Source organism: Stomoxys calcitrans, chromosome 4, assembly GCF_963082655.1.
Source record: "Stomoxys calcitrans chromosome 4, idStoCalc2.1, whole genome shotgun sequence".
Classification (NCBI taxonomy): Eukaryota; Metazoa; Arthropoda; class Insecta; order Diptera; family Muscidae; genus Stomoxys; species Stomoxys calcitrans.
In genome coordinates, this window is record NC_081555.1 from 73000892 (window position 1) to 73019892 (window position 19001).

General features: G+C 36.9%; 1 protein-coding gene across 3 annotated transcripts in view; it reads right to left on the reverse strand.

Annotated features, from left to right (window-relative positions):
- The window catches only part of LOC106092357 (myosin-G heavy chain), a 289973-nt gene extending 271359 nt beyond the window's left edge, over positions 1-18614 (reverse strand). For all 3 annotated transcript variants that reach the window (XM_059367863.1, XM_059367862.1, XM_059367861.1), the window contains exon 1: positions 18056-18614. In XM_059367863.1, the coding sequence (XP_059223846.1) occupies positions 18056-18110 (55 nt within the window). In that variant the 5' untranslated portion in view covers positions 18111-18614. The remainder of the gene's footprint in view (positions 1-18055) is intronic.
- Positions 18615-19001: the final 387 nt, after the last annotated feature.

The following is a 19001-nucleotide window of genomic DNA, read 5'->3' on the forward strand; positions in this document are numbered from 1 at the left end:
CGATTTTTATTTGCAATATTTTGATTCGTGACAAAAAATTTCTACAGTGCGAAAGTCACAAAATTTTAAAAAATTGCTTTTTTGATTAAGAAAAGTATTTTTTATAAACTTTTATTTTTTTACTGAAAAAACTTGTTTTTGCGCTCTTAAATACCTTGATAATTTCTTTTTTTGTGTACTGCCCGATTATTTTTACAAAAATCCCCAAAATACCGCTTTCGGCCAAAGACGGTTCAATCTCGGAATTTTTTTAATAAATTCAATGTAAGGTGCATACATTTTTTTTGCATGGGTTAAGGGGACGTATGAAGTAAAAAAAAAAAACATAAAACCAAATGGGGGATCTGGGCTTTGAAATTTGACAACTCAAGGGATTTTTCCAATTTTTTAATAAAAAATAACCTATTTTGAATTAAGGTATTTTAAAATTAAAAGTCTAATATCCCCGAAACCAGTGGAGCTACTGTAGACCTAAAGCGGGGCCCGCCAAAAGGCGCCCGAACAACCTAGGGATTTGAAATTTTGCGCACGATCTCGCTAGCATCTCAGCTCTAACCATTCCAAAAAATGTAAACCTGTTCCAAGCGAACACGGCATCCGTAGGGTGGTGCAGCGCCGACGCAAGATTCTCGGGTGTGAATGACTTTAGGGATAGTAAGACGGCCAGTAAGGCCATACCAAACAAGGCATAAGGCCACGGACAGCCTTTAAGTATAAGGAAGAAACTAACGCGTTATCGCAGACATAATGTGTATCGTTTTATGCCAAGCCATAGTGGGGAAAATGAAAACTAAAGGGTATACAGGGTGGCTGATGAAAGCCGCTACCAAAAAAAAATGTAATAACTTTTTTTCTATTTAATAATAATAATTTAATAATTAATTTAATTAATTAATTAATTAATTTAATTAATAATAATTTAATAATTAATTTAATAATTTAATTTAACATGAATAAAAGAAAAATGTATTCCATACACCGAAAAAAAAATGTAGCAATATTCATCATTGTAGCAATATTCATCAGCCATGTATATTGCCTGTATGAATTGGGAACGTCTTCAGCGCAATGCAGCCTAGTTGAGGCAGTGAACTCCAGTGATATTGGCGAAAACAATAAGAACAGCAAAAAAGAGATCAGTATGGCTTTCGGTATCATTACGGGCTCACTTTTGCATAATAGATACCACAAGCAGTGCTGTCGGGTATTTTTTGGCGCAAACTAGTCCAATTTTAGAACAAATACATCATCAAAAACGTCAATTTTTTAGAAAAAAAGTGATAAAATCATCTCACTAAAATTTGAGTAATTCATACAGATTTGACTCAATTCTACAGATGTGTGTAAAAACTTCTCCCCAAAGGGGTATTGCTTAAATTTGAATTGGACATCACTTATTGACAAATGAAAAGTTTACCACTGACCCTTAATGGAATGCTGATGGGCAAATTAGCATAACTATATCAATATTTAATATCCAAATACATAATTTAAATAAAATATCTCTAGAGACAAAAATTTTATAAATCTTTACTGAAGACAAAAATTCAATTGAAACTCTAGATTAGGTTTGGTAGAAAAGAGGGTACGGATATTAATCCATGCCACTATGGAAATACACCTAAGCCAGAAATAGGTTCCTTGTGCGCTCTTTATACTAAAAAGTAAAGCTATACTGAAACCCTTCTCCATCGCGATCCCCCAAAGTGCTGAGTAAGTATTAGTCTAGTCACGCTTCTGTAGAGCCAGTAGACTATGTTCGGATTCAGGCCTCATTTCAATCATTTGTGAGCACTCTTGATACGCTGCTGAATGTGGCACTTCCAATTCAGTTTCCAGTGCAATATCACTTCTGAGCATTTTACCTTGTCAGTTATCGACATCGTTGTATTGAGGAAACGTGGTGCGACAAATTGTTCCATCAGGATAGGCTAACAATTAATTAAACTATTAGAGTATTAGTTAAAATCGGACAAACATGTGAGCTACATCTTAAACCGAACATATTCCTAGGAAAATCCGTACATATTGTGGGAGTCGCAGAAGAAGGCGTTGTGCAAAATGTTTTCAAGATTAGTTGGTTTTTGCACTTGTAAAGGCTCCGGAAGTCAAATTGGGGCGTTTAGAAGCTATATGTAAATCTGAACGGTTTTTTATAAAAGTTTAACTTCGATGCCAGGAGTCATAAAGAACTCCTTTGTGGCAAATTTTGTGATAATCGTTTAACAAATGACAACATTATTGCAATATGAGTCCAGATCGGACGAACATATATGGGAGCTATATCCAAACTGAACGGATTTCGACCAAAACTCTGGGAAAATGTGCGAGTTGGAAAGGGAAGCTTTCCGCAAAATTTTAGGAAGATCAGTTGATACATGCGTTTGCAAGGACTTAAAATTTTAAAATCGGTCGATACGTACTTATATATGGGAGCTATATCTATATCTGAGCCAATGTCTATCAAATTCACCAGTTGAGAGTCAAAAGAGAAAACTTCATGCAAAATTTCGTTAGAATTGGTTGGCAAATGACAATATTATTGCAATATTAATTCATATCGGACGAACATTTATATAGGAGCTACATCCAAATTTGGACCGATTTCTTCCAATTTCAATAGCCGTTGTCGCTAGGCTAAAAAATATGCTTGAGGACGATCGGTGGAAAATAGCCATCTGTACTTTGTACGGACGGACACACAGAGGGACATAGCTAAATTGAATCAGAAAGTGTTTCTGAGTCGATTAAAGCAGTTTGCTCTAAAATCAAAATTAGGGCTTCGGAGTCGAAAAATTTTTCTCGGCTCCAACCCCGGCCAATATAGATTTTTTAACAATTTTTTTGAAAATAGGTACCACTTATATACCCACCACCTTAGGATTAAGGGTATATTTATTTAGTCACTCCGTTTACAAATAACTTATATATTAGTTCTGATCGTTGTAAAATTCTATGACTATTTAACGACGTCTGGGTTTCTGTGTGTCTCTGTTCATCCATTTGACCATCCGGCAATTGAAATCATGCTACAACCTTCAAAAATTGAGATATTGGGCTAAAATTTTGCACAGATCTATATGTCATCAATACGCATCATAAGGTTCTTGATTGGGCCAAATCGTATAATACTTGAATGTAGGTGCCTCATTTATACCTAATTTCACTGAAATTTGGAACAGTGAGTTTACTAAGGCACCCGATATCTGATCCGAATACGGTCCATAGCGGGCCATATTTACATATAGCTCCTATACAGACCGATCTATTATTCTATATATTACTCGATTTCGCTAAAATTATGAAAACTGAGTTTTATTAGACCCATCGATATACATATTATAGTCGAGATCGAACAATATATGGATATAGTTATATATATAGGGTCTTAAACATATAACAGACGCATTTATTACCTGATTTCGCTGAAATTTGAAACCGTGATTGTAATTGGGCCTGTCGATATCCGAACCGTATAAAGTCTTGATCGGACTATTTTTAGATTTAACTGCCATATAGACCGATCTGCCGAATTAGAGTCTTAAGCCCGTAAAAGCTGCATTTATTACCCGATTTCTAAAAAAAATTGAACAGTGGACTAGGCTCCCTTTCACCGAATTGAATTAATTATCCGATTACGATGTAATTTGAAACTATGAGTTGGATTAAGACTCCCGACATCTATCCCGAATATGATTCAGATCGGCCCATATTTACATACAGCTGTCATACAGACCGACTTGCCGATTCAGGATCTTAAGCCCCTAAAAGCCACATTTATTACGCCATTTCACGAAATTAAGAACGGTCAGTTGGACTATGCCAACCGGTATGCAAACCGAATATGGTTTGGATCGGACCATGTTTGGATATAGGTACCATATGAACCCATCAGAGGTTTTTGGTTCTTAAACCCATAAAGTCATTTTTTTACCCTATATCGCAGAAAATTTAAACTGCGTGTCGTGTAAGGCTTCACCGCACCTGAACCGTTTATGATTCAGATCGGCCCATATGTATAGGATAATATATATACATGGTGGAGGATATCCAAAGTTCGGCACCTGCTGAATTTAATGAATTGTAACTTGTTGTAATTGACCGAGGTTTGTCTCTTCTAGCAAAAACACCCCCAATGCTAAGACCCTTGGGGGGTGTTCTTGCTCTGAAATGGTTGCAAACGCGAGACGGATCAGAATCTGCTTGGTGAGGATCGGTACAATACATCACAAAACTTGTTGACTATATTTTCTTATATTTTATTTCGTTAAATTGATATTCCAGATTATTGTCCGGCTTTAGACCAGTGTTTAATGCTTTTTATTCAAAGTATAGCATAGCAAAAACATTTAAAAGTCAGCAAAAGTTAGTTATTAAATCTTAAGTTTTATTACATTTCATTTTCTACAATTTTATTTTGCCTCTTTTAATTTTAAAGTTTCCTAGGAATCTACATAGAAGAAGACCTAGAAGAGTCTTCCATTAATCGATTTAATTTCTTCAAACTAAACCGGATATAAACTAAGTTATATATAATTATAATTTTATAACCATTTTTTGTTTATTTTTATTTAATTTTAAAGCTCCTAGTTTTATTTTACTGTTGCTTCTCTTTTTATTTAGTGATATTTTCTTATTTTTATTTTCCATATCTCTAGCTTTGTCAATTTTAGTATTTTTTGAACGCAGTTCTTTCTTTGGCACCAACAATTTGGCTCAGTCCAATTTGGTTAGAAAAAATACCAACACGGTAACACTACTTCGGTGTGTTTATATTCCTTCTTACACGTGTGAGTGTGCGTATTCCTGTGATTGTTCGCACAAAGGCATAGACATAAACATTTTATATTTAACAAGAATGACATAAAAACGTTGATTATACGCCACGTTGTCTGTAAAGTTAGCAAACATTGGCGACGGCGGTTATGTCTGATGGCTGCCATCCCCTTTGCGCCCTCACCATCCACCGTGAGTGTGGTACGAATGTGTGGTTTATGAATAAAAAATAAATAACATTTAAGAAGGTAGAAAACTAATCTCCAAAATTTAAGAAAAGGTCGCCTGCAAGGCGAAACTCATACACACACCAACTAAAAGTGGAATAGCTTTTAAGAAACAAAAGGGCCATTCACAAAAAAACACACAAACACATTTAGGAAAATTACAACCAAATCTCATCTCTTTTTGACAAACAAGTTTATATTGGAGCAATATTTGTGCAATAGCTCGACCAAAAGGAAGTTTATTATACATCATCTGAATTATTTATTAAAGTATTGCCTTGTATAAAATTTATATAAGAAAACCCAAAGAATTACAATACATTCATCATTCAATTATTGGAAAAACAAAGCTAAAATTTGCTTCGATTCCAATGACTAAGTGTTAGGTTGTATATGAAGAATAACTTTCTTAATAAACCTCTCATAGGCATGGCACCATACAAAACAATGCGTTGGCAAGAGATTTGGGAATTATAACTAAAATGTTTGTTTCGTTTATTTAGTTCGAAAAAACTATCCACTTAACTATGGATTCAACGACCTGTCTTAGAGACAACAAATTTCAGGAAGCAGCTAGGACTTTAAAATTTTGAAAAAAACAACCGAAAAATCTTTAGTCAGTATGATCTATTATTTAGCGGTGCAAATAAAATATCAGGCAGTGCAGTGGCGAGAGACCCATCACAGCCTAACAAACAGGGACCAGGCGACAGACACATCACCGACTTAAAGATTCGGAAGACTAGGATAGGTAAAGATTCTAATATTGAAACATCAGGCAGAGCAGCGACAGGAGCCTCAATGCAGCCCAACGAAGAGGGAGCCGACGATGGTACCATCACCAAATCCCCAGAAGACCATTTACTTACGATTTGGAAGACTAAGATAGGCAAATATCCTAGTATTGAAACATCAGGCAGTACAGGGAATGGAAACTCAATAGTCTAATGAGCAGGGGCCCGACGATGGAACCATTGCCGACTTCATAAAGATTCGGGAGACTAGGATAGGCAAAGAACCTAATACGATGACGTCAGGCAGTGCAGTGACAGGAAAGTCAATGCAGTCTAAAGAACTGGGCTGCAGACGATGAGATCATCACCTACTCCCAAGAGGCCCATTTACTGGAGAACCAATAATTGAGGTAATCCAGATAAACCTCCACCGGAGCGAGACTGCTACACACGCTCTGTTGGAGAAAATCAGCTAGGGCAAGATTCATATTGCCTTAATTCAGGAGCCATGGATGACCCGGAACAAAGATTCTGGACTGAACCATATCAACTATCGATTATTTTATGCTAACACTGGTACTCGGACGAGGATCTGCGTTAATTGTCATAAAAATTTGAATTATATATTTTCCCCAGAGTTGTCAACGTCCGATCCAACAGTGGTGAGCCAAGCAGACGATGGAGAATACCTGGCATAACTTTATCAACGGTTGGTGAGAAAAGCAAAACAGACAAGAAACGAGGTACTAATAGGGTGCGGTGCGAACTCTCACCACATTTCGTGGGGTAGTAAAATGCAAATTTTGCCCATGAACATTCCACTAAGGAACAGGAGTTTAAGCTCAATGATAAGGGGTCTCCTTTTTATAGCCAAGTCCGAACGGCGTACCGCAGTGCGACACCTCTTTGGAGAGAAGTTTTACGTGGCATAGTACCTCACAAATGTTGCCAGTATTAGGAGAGGAAAACCACCGCTGAAAATTTTCTCTGAGGGTCTCGCTAGGGTTCGAACCCAGGCGTGCAGCGTCATAGGCGGACATGCTCACCTCTGCGCTACGGTGGCCTCCTTCGTGGGGTAGTATCAACACTAATAAGCGGGGCCAAGTCCTAACAGAGTTCTTAAATACTAACGAACTAATAAGACTTAATATTGGTAACACCGCTTCCTTTGTTAATACGACTAGGGAGGAGGAATTAGATGTGACGATATGTTCGGAAAATCTGATTAATGAGGTTCAGGATTGGAGGTTTTCCATGGCACACTCTATCACTGACCATCGCTACATAAGGTTTAGAATAGCACGGCCAGCGCCGAATCCGATCAGCTTTCGCAATAAGTTTAAAACCACCTGGAGAAAATTCGGAAGGTTACTCCGAAGACGACTTGGGCACGATAATTTAGATTGTCCAAGCATAGAAGACAGTGACAAAAATGTCAACAGGATTACGACTGCACTGGTGGGGTCTTTCGAAGATAGTTGTTCTCTTCGAGAAAGGATATTAGCCATTGAAAAACCCTGGACGATCGCGGAGATTCGCAATATTGGGAAAGAGGTCCCCAGAGTTTTTAACAGAGCACGTCGTAAAAAAGCGGATGATTATTGGATGTGTATTGCACAAGGCTCAAGGAATACAAAAATACCAGAGCCGCAAAACGTGCCTCCAGGAAGCTTTTCTGCGAACAGGTCGATAGCTTTAATGACGCCGCCAAGATGAAAAAGTTTAGCTCAAAAACCCATGTCCAAACTGAAAAGTTAGTAGACGACATGGGAGTGACAACAGAGATAACGGAGGACATGTTGAGGCTTTTGATGAAAACCCATTTTCCACAGGATACGACGGGACTCACGGAGACACCGGAATCTTGGAATAATGATGTTAATTGAAAGCTTATCATAACAGATTTTATGGTGAAGGAATCTTCGAGGAGATTCAAACCATTTAAGTCCCCCGGACCTAATGGAATATTTCCGGCGTTACTACAGAAGGAGGCCGACTATCCGGCGCCCCACCTGGGCATTTTTTTCACACCGTGCCTGGGACTTGCATATACTCCGAAAGCCTGGCAGGAGGCAAGGGTGGTATTTATACCTCAAAGCGGCGAGGCAAGTTATGCGACACACAAACCCAAATACAAACAGCATGCCTATGCCAAGGTAAGGTCGGTGGAGATTGCCCTGCACGAGGTTGTGCATAAAATAGAAGAATCCTTCGATTCCAAAACATACACACTGGCGGTATGCATTAACATCGACGGCGCTTTTAACAATGATCCTATCCTTACACCAGTATCGGGTGGACCCGGTCCTTAGAGACTGGATAAACCATGTGCTAAGGAATATAGGGGAGAAAGTGGCACAAGCCACCCTCCGATGAGTGACCACCATAAATGACCTTTTACGGAGGCTGACTGAGGAGAAATTTGAACCCGTCTACTATGCAGATGATGTTATAATACTTGTAAAGTGTAAGGATCCGAACCAGCTATGCAGAAGGGCCGAAGGGGTCTTGCATATGGCATATGACTGGGCTAGACCAAGAGGTCTCAATGTTAACCCAGAGATGATTGAATCCGAGGATAGTCCACTGGCTCTACAGGAGAGTGATTAGACCAATACTTACTTACGCCTCAGTAGTTTGGCGGACTGCTATGGAGAAAAAGTGCAACATAAAGAGCATACAACAGGTTCAGAGAACATATTGTCTTGGCATAAGGACCACGCTCACTGGGGCACTGGAGACTATTCTAGATATCCGACCCATAGACATACAGATTAAGTGTGAGGCAGCAACTGCGGCTATGAGACTTAAGGCGATGGTAGAATGGGTTGAGGATATGAGCAGCTCAAACCATAGCGGTATAATCGAGACGACGATAGGAAACTTGGAAAAAATCCGCATCGTTTGGGTGCCAGACCATAACGAAGTAAAGGGAAATGAAAAGGCATTATATTTGGCAATGAAGGCCGGAGAACTGCCGTCGATAAACTTGGTTAACCAGAAGCCTTTCGGGTCGACGCAGTCCGAGTTAAGGGCGTGGGCGACGAATGCGCATGCAACTCTGTGGAACAGCGAAACGGTCGGTAGGACGGCGAAAATCCTATGAGGGATCCTGATCGTGAGAAAACGAGGCTATTACTGAAAGGAAGTATAAAGGAGGTCAGTATAGCTATTGGTATCATGACGGGACACTTAGGACTACGAGCTCAATTATGTACAATTGGTGCGGCAAGTGTTAGCATGTGTAGGGCATGCGGGGAAGATCATGAGACGTTGGAGCATTTCCTTTGTCATTGCCCGGCTTTCGCGTCTAACAGATACCGGTTCTTAGGTGGGGACACTATGGATGGGATGGAAAACAATTAAAGTTTTTGTAAGTAGCACGGAATTCATAACATAGATTTTTTTTCGAGTTTACTTTTTTTTGTATTTAGAGCGCACAACAAGCCGATTACTGGCTAAGGTATATGTCCATAGTGGCAGGGGCGGATTAATATCTACACCCTCTTTTCAACCTAACCTAACCTAGCATTGGGACTGGAATTTTCGACTAATAGCGATTTGCATTAATTTTTCATGCATTTGTTCTAACCACCACTATAGGATGGGGGGTATACTAACCTAGTCGTTTTACTGATTTTCTCTAGAAACAAAATTTCAATGAAATTTTCTCTAAAAACAATATTTCAATGAAATTGTCTCTATCCTAAATGAAATTTTCTCCAAAAACAAAATTTCAATGAAATTTTCCTAAAGATAAAAATTCAATGAATTTCCTCTTAAAACAAAATTCCAACAAAATTTCAATGAAATTTCTCTAAAGACAAAATTCAATGAAATTTTTCATAAAGTCAAAATTTCAATGAAATTTTCGCTAAAGACAAAATTTCAATGAAACTTTCTCTGTAGGAAAAAATTCCTTTGAAAATTTCTCTTAAGTTAAAATTTCAATAAAACTTTCTCTGAAGACAAAAATTATATGATTTTCTCTAAGGACAAAACTTCTATGAAATTTTATCAATTTAGAAAATTTCTATGAAATTTTCTCCAAAGACAAAATTTTAGTTTAATTTTCCCCAAAGGCTAAACTTTTATGAAATCTCCTCCAAAGAAATAAAACATATCAAATAGTTGTCCATACTTTACTGGTATTGTTGGTAAACAACCCTCTATTCAACGGTGAATGAATATAAACGAAAATTGTACAAGGTTGACCTATTTTTTGAAATGATGCCGCACATTCTCACATCCTCCATTTGTGTTTTGCATATTAAGTCCGTATACTAAACTCAATTATTTGATTTAAATTTGCTGATTTGTATTTTTCATGTTTTTTTTTGTTTACAATAATATGCAAATTTTAAACATATGCCATGAGGAATAAAATAAACCTAATTTCATAGAGGTCTTCTTGTTATTGTTTAGATGAATTTCAAGTAACCTCTGTTTCCATCATTCCCACATCATAAGAAAGCCACACAAATGCACAAAAGGCCAAAGCCTCAGACACATGTTCGAGGGCTGACTGAAAAGCCACTTCGAATATTTACTTGGGAGAGTACAAAGGGAGTGGTTGTGTCGTCTTCGTTTCCGCCTTTATATTGTCTATAAAGTGTCTTTAAAATATTTCAGATGAATTATTCATTGTTATATATAAATCCTGGGGGATAGTAGAATATGACAAAATGGCTGTAGATTAGAGTAGGCAATATTCTAAAGTTTAACTTTTTTTAAGTTATTCTTGTTATGGTAAAAAAGGCGTAGCTCAGATTATATTACACAAGCAAGTATTGTAAGTCGAATGGTACAGTGATGCGTATGAGTTATCAAAGTTTTTCCTATAAATATATCGTTTATACGCATAGTAGTCCAATGTTAATATTGGGTTGCCCAAAAAGTAATTGCGGATTTTTCATATAGTCGGCGTTGACAAATTTTTTCACAGCTTGTGACTCTGTAATTGCATTCTTTCTTCTATCAGTTATCAGCTGTTACTTTTAGCTTGCTTTAGAAAAAAAAAGTGTAAAAAAAGTATATTTGATTAAAGTTCATTCTAAGCTTTATTAAAAATGCATTTACTTTCTTTTAAAAAATCCGCAATTACTTTTTGGGCAACCCAATATATGTTATATGGATTGTAGTGAAACAAAATCACATCACAGTAAGCCTTCAATAATTTTAGTGATGCACAAAATGAAAATTTCCTTTACGCCGGCGTTCATGCCAAGTTCCCTAAAGTGTTTAGTGAATTAAGCTAATTTTTACTGATAGAAATAAAAATTGAAGAGAGCATCTCGCACACACAGTCTCATTTTCATTTTGTGCAACACTGTAATTTTTATTTGGCTAATTGTTCTATAAATTAACGATATCAAATTATGGTCCTCCACTTAATACCATATATGATGAGCCTTAAGAAAGCAGTCAAAATTCTTCAAAGATTCAGAAATGAATGAACTTTAAAGTCGTATGATATCGATCTAAAACGTTTAAAACAGACTAAAAAGACATTTGCAAAGCCATTTTAAAATCAGGGGGTGTACCCCCTTTCCCTAATTTTCAAAAATGCTATATCTTGGAAATGGGTCCACAGATTTTAGTGATTTTTTTTTACACACTTATGGTAAAAAATTAATTGAGATTCCATTGCAGGATATTGTCCGGCTGTAGACCATTGTTTAATGCTTTCTATTCAAAGAATAGTATAGCAAAAAACCATTTAAAAGACAGCAAAAGTGTGTTGTTGCTAGAAGCATTTGACTGGGTATTCCGTATCGCTATTTTAATAATCAAGCTCTAGGTCTCATTAAAGCATGATTATCAAAATTACACCAAGGGACCAAGTGTCCCCAGAAAAAAACCAACAAACGGACGTGTGAGCCTTGAATGAAAGGTTTTTAAGAGTAGAGTAACATTGGGTTCGGATGTGATGAATTTTTGGGGACCCACCACCGCATATTTAAACCAAATGCTTCCCAAACCAGGCAAAACTTAAAACTTGGAGGATCGCAGAAGGCTAAGTGGGCAATCGGCTTATATAGTTTTTGAACGATTTTGACGATATTCATCAGGGATTTTGGATGTCATATCAGAACATTACATGCATAATTTCAGCCCAATCGGATAACACTTGCCGCTTCTAGGAGCTGAAGATATCAAATCGGCAAATCGGTTTATATGGGAGCTATGTCAGGTTAAAGACCGATTTATACCATACTTATCACGGATATTATAAGTCATAACAGAACACTAGGTGCGAAATTTTAGCCAAACCGATAATAATTGCTGCTTCTAGTTGTCAATTCGGGAGATCGGTTTAAATGGGGTCTATATCAGGTTATAAGTTAGGGTATGATCATGACCATATCATAACTGGTATACCCCGATTCTGACCATACTTATCACGATTGTATTGCAGCTTCTAGGGGTTCAAGAATTCAAGTCGAAGGACCGCTTTATGTGGGAGCTATATTCAAATCTGGAGCCCACCGTTGCGCAGGGGTTAGCATGTCTGCCTATGACGCTGAACGCCTCGGTTCGAATCACGGCGAGAACATTAGGAAAAATTTTCAATTATTCTCTCCATATGCTGGCTATATTTATGAGGTTCTATGTCATGTAAAAACTTCTCACAAAAGGGATGTCGCACTGAAGCTCGCCGTTTGGAACAAAAAATTCCCTTATGACATCCAATATTGCTATTGAATTTCATAGAAATCGGTTAATATTTAGATATGGCCCCCATTTAACATATATAATAACCGATTTTCACTTTTAGAGCCTTTGTCAGTTTATTTCTTAACAGATTTGCTCTAAATGTTGCTCAATGTCTTTTTTATTATTTTATTTTTTTTTAATCTAATTATTTGTCGATTGTGGTTGAAATCTGTTAAGACTTAGATATAGTTGTCATATATATTTTTGTACGATTTTGACTAATATTGCAATGATTTGATCATTTCTTAGCCGATCTTCACAAAATTAGTCACTAAGGTTTTTCTTATATCTCTTCTTAATTTCATTTCAGATTTGGATAAAACTCCCACATATATTTATCTCCCGATTTTCACTTTATGGGCCTTTACTATCGCATTTATCAACTGATCTTCACAATATTTTGTACGTCTGTAACTCTTCTACAGCTCCCACAATATGTCCGGATTTTGATCGAAATTCTACATTTCTGATTTAAGCAAATTTTAGTTTAACCTTCATACCCAATGTGGTGTAGCTTATCAAAAGGTCGGCCTCACCCGACTTTAGTCCGTCCCTACTTGTTATATGTAACAAGCCTTATCTAGAGCCCTTAAAGTGATCTACTAATTTTCCTTTGAATGTTATAGCGTTACTGATAGTTGTCATGCTGGTGTATATTGAGATGGTGTTTGTGTACGGATAATGTTAGGTAAAAAGTAAAAAATCACAAAATGATACACCATACAAAGATCTCGAATACTGGAATGCGAAGTCACGGCGACAAAGCCCATTAACATAACATACTACACAGTTAAAGAACTTATCGATCTTCCGACTGCTTCGAAAGTTGTAGTTTGCAAATAGTTTACAACCGTAGAGTAATAGGACTTCGCCAACAGTATTCTTACCCAAAGATGAGTAAATTGTTGAATGGCGCAAAGCGAGCGAAGCTTAGAATACCGTTGACCAACATCAGCATTAATATAGTCTGTCCACGACCAGGTACTATTGAATGTCACCTCCAAATTCTTTGCACGAGCCAAGATCTCCATTCTTTCATTAGTAACAAAAATTTTCCCCATGCACTTAGACTTTAGGGGATTAAGGCGCAAACCATTAGCATTTGCCCATTCATAAATCCTAGACGGGTAATGTTTCACCATCCAAAGATGGTCCTCTAGACATTTCTTAGGGCTACTTATCATCTTCTGTACAAATGTGGGCCTCACAAAATGATAGCTGGTCTGGCAGGAGGCAACTATATAACGCAAATAGAACAAAGCCCAACATTTAACCCTGAAACACCCTTCGAATAAAGGGCAAGGGACTAGACACAGATGACGGTGAAACCACGGGTTGTGTACGATTGGAGAGTAAAAACATGATTAAACGAACATAACAGAACAGAAATGAAACAGATGCTTTAACTTTGCCGACAACATAGCGTGATCAAATGCCTTAGAATGATCTAGGAGAACAAGAAGGTGCAATTCGTCATTCTCCAAGTTATTTCTAATATCCTCCATGGTATAAAACTCAAATCATGGTTGGTGAAGCACGATGCGGACAGTTGGTCATACAAAGAAACATTAGAAATTTCACAGACATAGAACAAATCAAGAAGGCTACTGGAACTGGAAGTAAAATGAGTAGGCTTAGATGTGTTGCACGGTAATAAGCCCTATAAAGACATATGCATGGTGAGAATTGTGTCCAAAAGGATGTTGGGATTAAAGTCACCTGCTATAATGACATCCGAGTAGATAATTGTAATGTGTTCCACAACATCTAAGATTGTTTGTATGTCAATGTTGTTTGGCCAAGTAATAGCTTCGTCTCCGTAACAGATATTTCTACACACACACTGACGATCTGATCTGATACACATGGCGGGTCCTCTAATTTCTGCGGACATAGAACGCTGTGCCGCCTCCTCGGAGTAGTCTATCAGCCCTGAAGACCGTATACCCTTGAACTTTAATAAAACAATCAGGTGTTGTTTCGTTCATCCAAGTCTCTGACACAAATAGTATCCAAACCTGAATTCTCAAAAATAAAGTTCATCAATATTATTATTTAAGCTCTCTAAATGTGTCAAATCCCAAAATTCACTCGGTTGTCCTGTCAACATTTTAATCATATTCGCCGTAGAATCCCTAGCGGTATGGTTAGCTAGGACCACCATTTTTAAGAATTAAATCCATCATTATGACGTCCGTCCGTCTTCCCATCAAGCTGGAAAAGGACAAAGATTATTCCTATGTCAAAATCGGGCCAAGAGTTTCGACCCATTGTCTCGATTTTGTATATTATATGGTCAGATTAACGAATTTGTCTTAAGACCTAATCTCCCGTATACCGAGCCGGGAATAAGGTCGAAATGTGACAGTAGCAGCATAGTTGTTCTTATTCCATTGGATCATTCCAAGGCATTTGATTCGGTTAATCACACTAAACTGTCGATTAAGCTTTGTAATCTTTTCAATTTCAGTTCGACGGCGGTTCGCTTAAGTCAGTCATATGTTCCTTAATGTTCGGTCACAGGCTATTTTTGCACATAAAGGCAATTCATCATTTATCGAATTAGACTTGGAGTACCCCAGGAATCTGTTTTAGTACCACTTCTCTTCTCTCTTTATTTTAACAAGATTGTCAATTTTGCCTCTGGAGAGAACATTCATCTGTATGCCGACGATGTGTCCATTGTAAGATGAAGTGTTTATTTATCTCACGTAGAACCCTCAAAGGGTGCCACAGTTGACCTTTAACATGGAACAGGCATAAAGAATTAGTGATCGGGCAGGCTTATGATATCCTAAGGAGTCTGTGGCATATTCAGTACTTTACGCCTCTGCAGATACGTCGACTAATAGCTAAATTTTTCCTCATTCCGAAACTTCTATATGGCTGCGATTATTTTTCGAACTGTGATTATGATCACATGCAGAAATTCAAAGTTGAGTCGAATGATATTGCGAGGTATATCTATGGGAAAAGGCATTTGGACAGTATATCGTTGAAAATAATCGATCCCTATTACTCTTCCATAAAATGTTGTATATAGGGCAGCCTAACTATTAATACAACCACTTGGCATTCCCCCCCCTCCAATCGGACACGCATAATTCTTCAGCTAAAATTTCGCTTTGTAGTGTCTGAGAGACAATATTTTATCCATACAATACGTATTTATCACTGACTATTCTTTATTTATTTTTTTTTTTCCTTTTTCTTATTTCTTGTAATATTGTTCTAGCTTTAGTTTCAATTTCCTAATTTTCAAATGACTGATACAATAATAGCTAAAAGTTTTAAATTATTTAAATCAATTATTTTGTTTAAGAACTTTCATTTGGCATTCTGCCAGCCTGTAGACTGGCATCAATAAGAAGTATCTGTGTAAAATTTCAACCGCTATCGTGAGTTCCACAAACGGACGGACATGACTATATCGACTTAGTAAGTCAGACGATCAAGAATATATGTATTATATGGGGTCACAGATCATTATTTTCAGGTATCACAGACGCAATGACAAGATTAGTATAAGAGTTCAAATCACAAAATAACCGTTATTTTCAAATTTCGTGAGTTACGTAAGATCGTTTTTCCCATTTCTTCTGTTATGTTGGTACACATGTCTGTTGTAAATGTTGGTAATATCAGCCAATTTAGGTTGCCAGTTTGTGTTTGCCAGATAAAGAGGTTAGTCGTGTTTTAGTGTGCTCTTCGATTTTGTAGTATTCGAAGAAATGGATCAAATAAACTGTATTAAGTTTTGTGTAACCATAAAAGCGAGTTTCAGAAGTGTTTCGAGGATTGGAAATAGGGGGAAAATATCTGAGGGAGATTACTTTGAAGGGGACAAAATAGTTATTGATGAATAAATAAATACTTTTTGGAAAAAATGAAAACGGTTATTTTTGATCAGACCTAGTATATTTTGCTTGGTCTTAGATCATTACTTCGATGAGTTACAAATAGAAGGACGATGTTAGTATAACTTTGAAGGGGTGGATAATGATGAAAGCATAAATACTTTTTGAAAAAAAAAAAAATTAAAATAACAGTTATTCTTGATCAGACCTCGTATGCCCCCTGCCCCTTCCTATGGCGATGGATATAAAAAAAAAACAAATAGACATGTAGGGCGACCGGCACAAATAAAAGGTCTATTTGAGTAAAATATGAATCGTAAACAAAAAAAAAATCCCAAACGGCCATTGGTTACAAAATAGGACTCCAATGGCATGCCTTTGGTAGTAGAGTACATTTTTCGAACTCTAATTTGTGGTTTCAGGTGACATGGAAGATTTGTAGATTTGAAAAAAAGTCAACAAATTTACTAAACATATCAATTAATGTGGATCTTAGAAGGATCAATTTAAACCCATCGCCCATTTCGACTTCTCGTTTCTTAGGAACAACAGTTCAGTGATGTAAAAATAATTGTATGATTTAATTAAAAACCCGATTAATTGCATTTCATATCTATTGGTGGAAATTGGATAAACCTCACATTTTCTCAAATAACCTTAGAAGGGAACTGCTCCAATGAAAAAATAAAATTTACGAATATGCACAAAAAGAGAAATTCTCCAAGGAAAAAAATTGGAATCAATGTCACAAAACTACACACCAACCAAACTTATTTGGGCTACTAGACATGGCAGACGTACAAGCAAACAAACAGGACAAGCAGTGGGCCATCTGTTTTTGGAGTGACATGAAATGTTCGTCAGCAAACTTTGAGGCAAAGAACTCTGAACGTAGGCTAAAATGGGAGGAGAGCGCACAAGACATGCAAAAAAAAAAACTCATAAAAAGTCATCAATGACACCGCCATGCTCCCCTACCATTCGTATAACACACATACGCACACAACGTTAGGCTCTTGTATACAATCCACAGACAAAACCAAAGACAAAAGCAACAACACAAGCAAACAAAAGCCATCGGACGAAAACGGCAACAAGAGCGCCATAACTAAAAATAGTTGTATTTTATGCGTGGTGAAGTCAAGTGTGGAGTTGAATTCCTTTGAGGGGTGACAAAATTGATTCGTTCATTTCTTTTTGAGATATTGTTGTTGTGTTTTTTATTTATTTTACTCTCAGTCTTGTACTTTTTTCCGCGATGTAACAATTCTTCTTGTAGGCGCTGCATTGGTGGTTTTTTTTTTTTTTTTTTTAGAAATACGTGGTTATGGCTTTTGCTGTTATTTTGACATGGCCTTTACATTGCTGCTGTTGGTTTAATTATTATTGTTGTTGTATTTAGATAGAAGGAACATCGAAAACAGAAGTCTTTGCTCTTCGCATTGTTAAAAGTTTTAGTGGTGGGAGGGGGGGTGGTTGGCCTTTCTGGCAAAGCAAAACAACAGCACAAAATACACCAAAACAAATGAAATTTCCCCAACAACATTGCCCCCACACTCCCAACCCCCCACACACGCGTAGAGTTCTTCAATCCTTAAAAGTAAGAACGGACATTTGTGTGTTATGTAAAATTTCACTACAATAGAGGGCAACGAATGAAGTTGACACACAAATAACGTTGAATTCGAACATGTTTAGGACAATAATAGCAATTGTGGTGATTATGAAGTTATTACATACATACCTTGTGTGAGAAACAATAGATTAAATGAAGACAAAGTAACTACGGAGTTGGACATGCTGCTTCCATTATTAATTAAACTTAACAATTTGAAATTAGTTTTGCCCCCAGCTTATGCTTCCCTTTGCTTTAACTTTGATGGGTGTGAGGGGCGAGACTTGAATTAAATCTTCTAGTGAAATAATAAAAAATAACTTTAAATCAAAAAAACACAGTAAATCCTTTCGATTTTTTCGTATGCACTTTAACCACACAAAAAACGCGATGTGTTACAAAACTAAGAACCGAACTCTTCGTTGGAGATGGTCTTAAATAATCATTTTTGTTTACCACTCTTTTGGACAAATACACAACCGTTTTCAATCTTTTTTTAATTTTTCGATTCTAAAATTGCTATTTTATAATTTTCATTTCTTAATTTGGTTTTATTTTTCACCAGGAAACAACAATTTTATAACACTTCCCTTAGAGATATTTTTTTCCACTTCTCGTTGTAGTTGTTGTTTAAATTTCTTTTTGAGCTTCACTTAATGCTGGCTTCTTGCTTTGATGATGACCGTTATGTTTGACAATTTGCACTCGACTGAAATTACTTAACAGAGTTTGTGTTATGCTTCTCAATCAGCATTTACCATCGTAGTACGTTGCTTGTTTGTGTGGTATTTGAGGTGACTACTAGGTGTGGTGTTGAGCTTATGATTGTCACTCTCTTTCTATCTTGCTCTCTATCTCTTTGTGCGAAGTGTGGTGTATTTTCCAGTCACATTCATTGCTTTTTGTTTTTATCATTTATCAGTTTTGTTGTTGCCCCTTGACATTCATAACATTCGAATGTTCTTACGAAACCAAGTGGAAATGTTTGAAGTTTTCACAAATTTTGTTTTAGCATGAAATTCTTTAAGTCCCACGAGGGTGTGTTACCATTTCTGTTATTGTGGAATAAATAAAA